Source organism: Cricetulus griseus, chromosome X (assembly GCF_003668045.3).
Source record: "Cricetulus griseus strain 17A/GY chromosome X, alternate assembly CriGri-PICRH-1.0, whole genome shotgun sequence".
In the NCBI taxonomy this organism is placed as follows: domain Eukaryota; kingdom Metazoa; phylum Chordata; class Mammalia; order Rodentia; family Cricetidae; genus Cricetulus; species Cricetulus griseus.
This window is the reverse complement of record NC_048604.1, coordinates 60,721,610-60,733,377: the sequence shown is the minus strand read 5'-3', so window position 1 is coordinate 60,733,377 and position 11,768 is coordinate 60,721,610. Positions and strand designations below refer to the sequence as shown.

The window sequence follows — 11,768 nt, the reverse complement described above, 5'->3', positions numbered from 1 at the left end:
AGGTACGAATTTACTAACCTGCACCCCAAACTTCCCCAGAGTTTTTTAAATTGTCCACTGGTAACACAACAACCTGTGGCTTAGAAGATCACAGTCTCTAGTGAAGAACCCATTATTATCATTAAGGAAATAGTATTAAAATAGTACTAACAGCATGCCAAATGCATATATGCCCATAAAATCAGTACAGCTCAATCAGCAGCCATTCCTGCCTTGCCTCTCCACCCTCCAGGAGAGAGAGGGGGAAGGGAGAGACCCCATCTGTACCCACTGGAAGAAGAGATGGGAAGACAACAGTATCAGAACACATCCAACTATGCTCAACAGCATCACTCCTGGGTAAAGGAAGAAGTAAAGAAAGAAATCAAAGACTTCCTAGAATTCAATGACAATACAGGCACAACATACCCAAACCTATGGGACACTCTGAAAGCAATGCTAAAAGGAAATTTCATAGCACTAAGTGCCTAAATGAAGAAACTGGAGCATAGCTCCTCTAGAAAATTAACAGAATACCCGAAAGCTCTAGAACATAAAGAAGCAAACTCACCCAGGAGGCGTAGATGCCAGGAAATAATCACACTGAGACCTGAAATCAACAAAATAGAAACAAAGAAAACAATACAAAGAATCAACAAAACAAAGAGTTGGTTCTTTGAAAAAAATCTACAAGATAGACAAAACTTTATCCAACCTAACCAAAAGGCAGACATATCATGCAAATTAGTAAAATCATAAATGAAAAGAGGGACATAACAATGGACACTGGGGAAATCCAGAGAGCCATCAGGTCATACTTTGAAAACGTGTACTCCACAAATTGGAAAATTTAAAGGAAATGAACAGTTTTCTGGATAGATATCACTTACCAAAGTTAAATCAAGAACAGATACGCAATTTAAATAAACCTCAAACCCCTAATGAATCGAAGCAGCTATGAAAAGACTCCTAATCAAAAAATCTCAGGACCAGATGCTTTCAGTGAAGAATTTTACCAGAAATTCAAAGAAGAGCTAATACCAGTACACCTCAAATTGTTCCTGGGTAAAATGGGTCAATTTGTCACCATTTGCAGATGGTATGATAGTTTATATAAGTGAGCTGAAGAATTCTACCAGGGAACTCCTACAGATGATAAACACCTCTAGCAAAGTGGTAGAATACAAGATTAACACAAAAAATCAGTAGCTCCTAAATATAAGGACAGGACTGGACAAGACCAGCAAACAGAAACTTAACAAAGAGACAAAGGAACTAACAAGTTATGAACCAATTGGGATTAACAGACATCTATAGAACTTTCTATCCAAACACAAAAGAATATATCTTCTTTTCAGCATCACATGGAACGTTCTCAAAAATCGACCACATACTCGGCAACATAGCAAACCTCAACAGGTAAATGGATGGAACTAGAAGAAACCATTAAGTGAGGTAACTCCATCACAGAAAGACAGACATGGTATGTACTCACTCATATATGGATATTAGACATAGCACAAATAGTTACCAGCCTACAATCCAAACCTCCAGAGAATCAAGGAAACAAGGAGGACCATAAGAGAGACATGCATGTTCCCCCAGTGTAGCAGAAAAGACAAGAGGTCCTGAACAAATCGTAAGCATTCGAGGAGATGGGAGAAGAGGAGGGAGGAGGAGAACATGAGGGATCAGAAAGATTGAGTGGGGAGAAGAATAGAGACGAACAAGAAAAGAGACATATCAATAGAGGGAGCCACTATAGGTTTAAAGAGAAATCTGGCAGTAGGGAATTGTACAGAAATCTACAAGGAAGACCCCCAACTAGGAACCTAAACAATAGTGGAGAGGCTACCTTAAATGCCCTTCCCCTATAATGAGAATGATGACTGCCATAAATGCCATTCTAGAGCCTTCATCCAGTAGCTGCTGGAAGCAGAAACAGAGATCTACAGCTAAGCACTGAGTCCAAATGCTAGAATCCAGTTTCAAAGAGTGAGAAGAGACCAACAAAGAGGTCAAGACTATACTGGGAAAACTTTCAGAAACAGCTGACCTGAGAAAGTGGAAATTCATGGATCCCAGTCTGACAGCTGGGGAACCAACATAGGACCAAACCAGGTACCCTGAACAGCCTTTATCCAGTACCTGATGGAAGCAAAGGCATGCACCCACAGCTAAGCTCTGAGTCATATCCTGGAATCCAGTTGTAGACAGGGAGGCATGATTAGCAAAGCAATCAAGACTGTGCTGGATAAAGGAAAAAATTAATTGGGGGTGGCTTACAGTTTCAGAGATTTAGTTTTTATAATCTTGAGCTAATGAGGCATGGTTCTTATAGGAAACCTCTAACCAAGACTTTCTAAGCCAGCATAATTCCTAACTACATTCTAAATATCTGTTCCTATACCCACAGATAAAGTATATTTCTCACAGATCATCAAAGAAACCTCTATTCACAACAAACTGAAACCGTTAAGGACCAAAATTTAGAGTTTAGGAGCCTATTTCAAACTGATAAATTTACAACACAACTCCTGCACCTAAGGCTCAAGGATCATTTATAAAGGGGGGAAGAAATATTGTGAAACCCAGAGAAACAGAAAGATTGCTGTGGAGTTTGTATCTCCTAAGAATGTCATAAGATATATTCATAAACATGGCTGCCTAAACATGATACCAATAGAAATACTAACATAGATGGAAGTTCTTGAGGCTTCAAACTACAGGCAAAGGAGAAATGCAGAGAGAGGACAAATGATCTTCCTCAGGGAAGAGAGAGCACACAAATTATTTATACAATATCAAAGAGTCAGCCTGAAAATTCATACAAGTAACATTATATGTACTGAGTAGGTTGCATATATATATATATATATATCAAGGGGGCTACATGGGACTGTTTGGAGAAAGGAAAGGAAAGGAAAAATGATGTGATTACATTATAATCTCAAAAATAATAAAAATATTTTAAAAGATTATGCTATTGCTTCTAGGTTTTTGAAAATGTGGCTATAAGTAATACAATTCTAACCTACTCTAGATTGAGAAATACCCTGTTACAATATTTTTGGTTGGTCGAGATTTCATTCGTAGAATGCAGCATTAGAGCACATCTCATTACTGATACAAAACCCTAGGGAGGCTACTATACCTGCACCAGAGATACAACAACCTGCATTAGGCTCATTAGCAAGGTGTTCTGACAAACTAAACAAGCTTAGATGTGTGAGTCAGGCAAGTCAGAGAGAACCAGTACAATAATAAATGAGGAAAATGATGTGGCCTGCTGTTTCTTCATCAACACCTCTGGGCTGTTGAGAAAAAATACAGTTAATATCCAGTTATAGGATAACTTCTCAAAACAGCTCAAAGATCCTTGTTGGGTCAGCTATTCCCATCATTATGTGGCAATCTTCTCTCATCTCACAACTGAGATTCCTTAATTTAAACTGCAGATTTTACATAACTCACTTTACTAAGCCTCTAAGTAAAGTCATTTCTTCTTGCCTTCAGGCTATTAAGCTGCAGATTCTCCAACAATGATCATATTCAATCCCTCTTCTTCAGCATGCTGACAACTCTGCCTTAGATCAAGCAGGACAAGATTTCTGGGGTTCCCTTCTTCATAGTTAATGCCTGAGCTCTCTGACATTAGTTAGCTAAGAGGCTAAGGTAAACCCCTCTTTCTGTTAAGCAAGAGTCTTGAGTCAAGTTAACCATGTCACAGTACAGTGAGAACTAATTGTGAGAGCAGGTCAACACCCTTGTCATGAAATATTTCAGAATCACAAATCTTTAAAGAAGGAATTTTGGAACGGAAGCTAAACACTTGTGAGCAGAAAGGAAAAGAATATCATGTACAAGCACCCCTCTGTGTTAGATATGCATTGACTGGATAGGCAGTGAATTAGTTCTGAGATAATTAAAGAAACTACAACCATATCTTTGTAACTGTTTCCTTTCGGTTAAAATACTCCTTTGTAGTTAAACATTCTTAAAGGTACACAACTATTCTTCTCACTACATCAAAAACAAAGCCTCCAGAGCATTTCCCCCTAAGCATACATGTTTATCAATAAATGTAGTAAGAAGAAAGAGCAGAGAATAAAAAAAAAAACACATGGGACATCCTATCCCAACCTCAGCAATTCTCATTTACATAGTATGAAATGAAAGTGGTTTCAAAGGGTTAGAACATAATAAAGATACCAGAGTGGGAGAAAAATTCACAGCACAGAACCCAATGGGCTGCAATTCTCCTTTAGGGTCAAACTGCTTCAATTTTTCTCCTCAGAACTATAATTTGTCTTACTTTGAATTTGCTTCACTAAATAAACTTCTGTGTCCATTGGCTCAATTATATTCTTTTTCCTCTTCCTGTTCTTCTTTGAGACAGGGTTTCACTGTGTAGCAGCCCTGGCTGTCCTGGAACTCACTCTGTAGAGCAGGCTGGCCTCAGACTCAGAGATCTGCCTGCCTTTGCCTCCCAAGTGCTGGGATTAAAGGCATGTGCCACCATCTCCTGGTTATATTCCAGAGAAGGCAAAACCTGGGGAGAGATCGTAATAATTCAGAAACAAACTGTAATTTCTTTGACTTCAATGGAGTGAAAATAAAAACTAACAATAAGAACAATAGAAATCTTAAAATACGTCAAAATTAAACAATGGTCTCATGAATGAGAACGATTATCAAAATAAAAATAATATTAAAAAGTTCTTTGAAGCCGCTATTCTTGTCTTGCTCCTCCACCCTCTGGTAGAGAGATGAGTGCCAGGGGCTCTCCCATGCCACCTTTCCCTCTTGGAGTCCCCTAACCACAGTGTCCCTTCCATCCCCTCTTCTCAATAGTTCCCCCTACCTCCCCCTCTGTCCCCTACTGCATATACTCCTCCTTTCTATTCAGGAAAGAACAGGTCACTGATGAGAATCAACCAAACCTGGCATATCAAACTGCACTAAGACTAAGCACCTCATCTTGTATTAAGGCTAGGAAAGTCATCCTAGTATGAGTAATAGGGTCCAAAAGGCAGAAAATGAGTCAGAGACAGCCCCTGACCCACTGTTAGGAGTCCCATCAGAAGACCAAGCTACTCACGTAGATTCCATTTGTTTATTCAGTCTCTGTGAGGTAAGGTTAGTTGATTCTGTGGATTTTCTTGTGATGTCCTTGACCCATTTGGCTCCTACTATCCTTCTTCCCTCTCTTCAGCAGGATTCCCCAAGTTCCCCCTAATGTTTGGCTGTGGCTCTCTGCATCAGTTTCCATCAGTTGCTGGATGAAGCCTCTCTGATGACAATTGGGGTAGGCACCAATCCCAGTACATCACAACGGCAGGAAAAACTGTAGGTTGAAAGTTATTTAGCTGGGTTTGTGGCCCCATCTCTCCACTGGAAGTCTTGTCTGGTCACAGGAGATGGCCAGATAAGGCTACCTATTACCTATTGCTAGAAGCCTTAGCTGGGATCATCCTTGTAGATTCCTGAGAGTTTTCCTTGAACCAAGTTTCTACATGACCCTGAAAGGCACCCCACTATTCCAATCATCTCTTTCAGTTCTCTCCACCATCCCCACAAGATTCCTCATGTTCCCATTCCCACTCATCCCTGATCCACCAATGAAATCCCTTCTATTGCCCCTTCCCAAGGAGATCTATGTGCCCAGCCTTGAACCTTCCTTGTTAGGTAGACTCTATGATTCTCTCATACTCTCTTAAGGCTCAGGGAGAATCATGAAAATAGGGATGGAAACATTTTAAGAGCTAAACACCCAGATGCCTGCTACTGGATAGTGTTCCCTAGACATGACAGGGAAATCATACCCATAAAATCTCAACAATATGATTGCCTGAACAAGAAAGACATAATGACAACAGTTAAAATGTCATCACAAACAAGTAAAAATTCGCATGACCCCTCCTTCCAGAGGAAGAGCTATTTGTGGTCAGTGGTTGCTAAAAGGGGAACAAGCCTCTCCTCCAGAGGTGAGTTTCTGAAAAGATTTTGTAGTTTCAAGTGGTAAAATCTAGATAATTGTACATATGAACAAAACTAAATCGACTTAGCAAGTTGTATATACATGTAATAATAATAATTAAAGAAGAGATCCTGAATTTAAGAGAGAGGGAGTAGACACAGGAAGAGATTGAAGAGGGAGCAAGAGTGATATAGATGTGGTTTTCATTTATGAAGTTTTCAAAAAATGAAATTGTGAAAAGTAAAAAATATAAGTACAGGATGATTCAACAGCCTCAGTAGCCCATCATGTCAAAAGAAATAAAATTACTACCAAAGAAATAATTTTACTCACATGCATATCATAGCACTATACACAGTAGCCAAGGCATCTGTTGATGGATGAGTATTATCCTTATAAAAGCAAAATCCCATAACTTGCAGAGACATTCATAAAGCTGGATAAAAGTATGCTAAGTACAATAAGCCAAGTAAAGAAATTTGATTACTTACGTACTGATTCATTAGTATAAGCAAATGATTACTTTCTAAAAATAAGGGGTAGAATCATAGTTATTAGAGGACATTACTTAGTAATATAAGGTCAGGGTTGAAGAACAACTGTAAAAATGTAATCAGATAGGAGGAATTAGTTCAATATTAATATTTTCTGGTAGGGGAAACATTCTACAAAAATTTACAATATGCTTCAAAATTAATAGAAGAGTATAAGTGTTAGTAACACTTAAAAGTAACTAACACATAAATGCTTGAGGGATGGAAATGTGAGTTACTCTGTTTTAAGTATACACCATACATAGGTATAAAGTCATCATAAGGTACCTCACAAATGTGTAAAGAGTGTATCAATAAAATGTTTAAAATAAAACAAAAATGACAAAAAATCTCCATTAAAAACAATTGTGTCACTTAAACACATAATAAAATATACCCAAAAAAGATTCACTTATGAATGAACAAGAGGTAGCAGGTATTAGAATACATATGATATACATGAAAGATGGCTTGGATTACATCAAATGTGCTAGAAACTTTCTCTACTTCTTCGTTTTATTTTAAATTATAATTAGACCAATTTTAAATTAGAAACAAGCTTCTTTTAATGTCAATCCCAGTTCCCTCTCCCTCCCCTCCTCCCCTGCTCCCCACCACCTATTCCAACCCCTTTCTGCTCCCCAAGGGGGGTGATGCCTTCCACGGGGGACTTTCAAAGTCTGTCATATCATTTGGAGCAGGGCATAGAACCTCCCCCATGTGTCTAGGCTGAGAGAGTATCCCTCTATGTGGAATGGGCTCCCTATGTCCATTCGTATACTAGGGACAAATACTGATCTGCTACAAGAGGCCCCATAGATTGCTGAGGCCTCCTCACTGACACCCACATTCAGGGCATCTGGATCAGTCTTATGCAGGTTCCTCAGCTGTCAGTCTGGTTTTGGTAAGCTCCCATTTGCTCAGGTCAGTTGTTTCTGTGGGTTTCCCCAGCATGGTCTTGATCCCTTTGTTCAATACTCCTCCCTCTCTGCAACTGTACTCCAGGAGTTCAGCTCAGTGCTTGGTTGTGAATCTGTTTCTGTTTCCATCAGCTACTGGATGAAGGCTATAGGATGGCATATAAGGTAGTCATCAATTTCATTATTGAAGAAGGGCAAGGTAGCCTCTCAACTAATGCTTAGATTGTTAGTTGAGGTCCAACTTGTAGATCTCTGGACATTTCCCTAGTGCCAGATTTCTCTTTAGACCTATAATGGCTCCCTCTATTATGGTATCTCTTTTCTTGCTGTACTCTATTCTTTCCCTGACTAAATCTTCCTGCTCTCCCATGTCCTCCTTTTGCCTCCTCTTCTCTCCTTCTCTTTCTTCTAGCTCCCTCTCCCATACCCCCATGCTCCCAATTTACTCAGGAGATCTTGTTGCTTTTCCCTTCTCTGGGGGAAGATTTATGTCTCTCTTAGGTTCCTACTTCTGTTTAAAATTCTCCATTAAAGCACTATAAATAAATTCAGGGAGATTTTTCAAGACAACGGTGTTTTTTTGAGCCATTTCCCCTATGAAGAAAAAATCCTTGCTTAGATTTTAAAATGTTGACAAAGGAAGCTCTGGAAAATTAACTAAAATCAGAAATGAAGGAAGTGACAATTTACTGATTTCCAGAAATCAATTAGAAATTAACATGAGTTAACTGAATTGTGTGTGTTATTACATTAATTTTACTCAATGAAGTTCATAAAATATATTGTATATTCATAAGAAATAAGATGATAATATATGAAAACCAGTTTTCCTGTGCATATCATTATACTACCCTAAGAGGTTTTGTTTCAACAATGAACAATCACATTTATAATAGCCCTGACAAGCAGCAGCTGATAATTTTATACAACTTTGTGAAAAGCACCATTTGTTTTCAGATTGCAGAAGTATATTATTGCTATCAATTTAATAGACATTTTACCTTTTTGAAATTCAAAATGTACAAAAATAAGCAAAATTCCTTCTTTTGGAAAAATATCACAGTAATCATACAAACCACTTTCAAAAAGAGCAGAGATTGAATTTGAAATAATTGTAATTGGTTATAGCTTCTTTTTTAAGAGAAATTTTATATTCTGTTTTCTTTCCATCTTTAACACTCATATGTATCCACTCACATGGACACACATGCCCAATCAAAATTAGTGTTGATTAATTTGCCATAAAATAATTAGTTATTTGTTCAACAAACAAGTAAGATGAGCTAATGAATAACTGATTGAGTCTCTTACTTAATGGTTTTAAACATGTGTGAATACATTCATATTTTTAAAATAATATTTAGATGTATGTATACAGTGTAAAATATAATGTGTGCTTTCCCTTTAAATTTTTGTAGCTCAGAGTCTCTTTATGATGTCATGACTCAACATTATCAGTTTGAGGCCATACTAATGCTGAGGTTCTGGCAGAAGACAAGCAAAGGAAATGTCTCTTTCAAAACTGTAAGCCCTCTTATTAATACTTTTAGTACTCCTAATGATTAATGAGCTTAAAATAGTTATGCGTAAACAAAAACCTGGTATGTGTGCATTTTTATAGGTTAACTTTTGAATTTTAAAGAAAAACATAAGTTTCCTATCCTGTCTTGAGTGCTTTCCAGTTCAGCTTCTTTTTAAAAATGTGTAAATAGCCATGTTTTTTGAGTCTCAGGCTTTTTTTTATAACCATATCTTGGTTTTGGCAGAATGGGAATAAGTAATGATTGTGTGGCTTATTTAAGATGTAAAACTAAGCCAGGGGTTGGTGACACACACCTTTAATCCCAGCACTCAAGATGCAGAGGCAGACAGATCTCTGTGAGTTCGAGGCCAGCCTGGTCTACAGAGCAAGTGGCCAGTATAGGCTCCAAAGCTACACAGAGACACCCTGTCTCAAAAAACAGACAAAAAACATATAAACCTAGATATAAGGTAAGATTATGTTGTACTAAACAGCAAGTAGACTTAATTTTATGAGTAAGAATAATTTTGTCATTTTTTTATTCTGATAAATAGGATAAAGAGATTTCATGTTATATCTGATAGAATTACTATATAGTCATCATTTTTCTTTTTAAAAGATACATTGTGTAAAAAGTACTCATCTAAAATTGACAAGTGTTATTAATATTTTCAGGTACTGTATCCTTTCAGTATTGGTTTATTTTAATTAACGATCCTATCTTAAAGACAAATAGAAATAATTTTAAAATCAAGGTAAGGTAATGTAGACTGTTTTGAATTGAAGCTACCAACTAATATCTACATATCTTCATTTAAATCAAATGTAAAAATTCAATCATTTTGATATGCAAAAATTGAAATAATATAGTCATTAGAGTACTTAGTTTATACCTAAGCCCATGTTGTGGAGTTCATGTGTAGCCTCTATCTCTGCCATTGTGACCACTTTGTTTGTAAGCCCATTGTCCAATGACAGGGATTGCTGGGGAAAGAGGCTGATTGTTCATATAATGGATCATCATCGTATCTACTTGGTTATTCATCTCCTCACTGCTGAAGTCACCTTTTGATGAGCAGTTACATAGGGCACAAGTATCTTCATATCCTTTGCCCATTCAAAGATCTCTCACCCCATACTTCTTACCCCAATCTCTCACCAATGTTCCAATCATATACTTTCCAATTCCCTGATCATTTGGCCAAACCATTGGCTGTAGCCCATGATTCAGTGAACAATCTCACTTTTGGCCGTTTCTTCTTAGAAGTAAAATTCACAACCATGTGTACTGCCCACTGTGAAGACTTTTCTTCACAGACATCTTTCAGGATTGTCCCAGAAAGGGGTTGCAATGCTGCAGCTCTTCATTTCAGGGTGGTTCCTGCATTACATAAAGAACCATCAGTAAATCATGTTCTAGTCCTCTCTTGCTCAGTCAACTGATCATAGGGCATACCCCATGGCCTAGACCCTGTAGGTGCATGAATGGGAGCAGAAGGCATTGCAACAGTAGAAACCATAGGCATTTGGGCAGCTTCATGTAACTTACTTGTGCCTTCAAGATGTGCTTGGGCCCAATCTCTCTCTCTCTCTGTCTCTCTCTGTCTCTCTCTCTGTCTCTCTCTCTGTCTGTCTCTCTCTCTCTCTCTCTCTCTCTCTCTCTCTCTCTCTCTCTCTCACACACACACACACACACATGCCTTCCATCTGATAATGATTGTTGCTGTTTATGTCCTAGTTTATAGCTCTGTGGGTCAGCTAATACCCAGCTCATGATAGGCAGCTCAGGTTGCATGGTAATTTGGTAGCATGTTGTTTTCTACTAAGGCCCAATAGCAGGCCAAGAGCTGCCTCACAAGGGGGGAATAGTTATCTGTAGATGATGGTAAAGACTTTGTCAAAAATACCAAATCTCCTTTGCGATTCACCTATAGGGGCCTGCCAAAGGCTCCAAATAGCATCTCTATCTGCCACTAACATCTACATACTGGAGATTATTTGGATCTATTGGATCATATGGTCCAAGTGGTAGAGCAGTCTGCACAGTAGCCTGGACCTGCTGAAGAGCCTTCTTCTGTTCCAGGCCCCACACAAAGCTAGCAGCTTTCTGAGTTGCTTTGTATATGGGCAGAACAAGAATGTGCTGTTTGTTTCCAGACCTCAAATAAGCCCCATAAGCATTCTGCTTCTTTCTTGGTGGAATGAGGGATGGGCAGATGCAATGAGTAAGCCTTCACCGAAGAAGTATGTCTGCATGCCCTACACCACTAGACTCCTAGAAATTTCATTGAGATAGAAGGCCTTTGAATTTTGGCTGGATTTTTCCCATTTTCTGCTGTGTATATGTGTTACTGACAAGTTCAAAGTAGTTGCTACCACCTGCTCACTTGGTTCAATCAGCATAATGTCATCAATATAGTAGACCAATGTGATATTTTGTGGAAGAGATAGATGATCAAGAATCTTCAGAACTAAGTTGTGACACAGAGCTGGAGAGTTAATATATACTTGAGTTAACTTTAAGAGCCCCATCGAGGGCTCTACCCTGCCTGGGGAGTGAAGGGTGGATGGGGTGGGGGGGACAGGTGGGGGGGTTGGGGGAGGGGAGGGAGATGGGATTGACATATGAAGCAAGCTTGTTCCTAATGTGAACTAAAAAAAATTACAAAAAATAAAGTAAAAAGTATATGTTGGCCTCCCAAGTGAAAACAAATCACTTATGGTGGTCCTTATGGACAGGTACAGAGAAAACAGCATTTTCTAGATCAATAGCTGCATACCATGTGCCACAAAATCTGTTAATCTGCTCAAGTGAGTATCTGGCATATCAGCTG

At 38.4% G+C, this 11,768-nt stretch overlaps 1 protein-coding gene across 1 annotated transcript in view; it reads left to right on the top strand.

Annotated features, from left to right (window-relative positions):
- The first annotated feature begins 920 nt into the window (after nucleotides 1–920).
- Nucleotides 921–11,768, top strand: part of Cylc1 (cylicin 1) — a 31,737-nt gene continuing 20,889 nt past the window's right edge. The window contains exon 1 of the mRNA XM_027432936.2: nucleotides 921–1,078. Coding sequence (XP_027288737.2) covers nucleotides 921–1,078 — 158 coding nt within the window. The remainder of the gene's footprint in view (nucleotides 1,079–11,768) is intronic.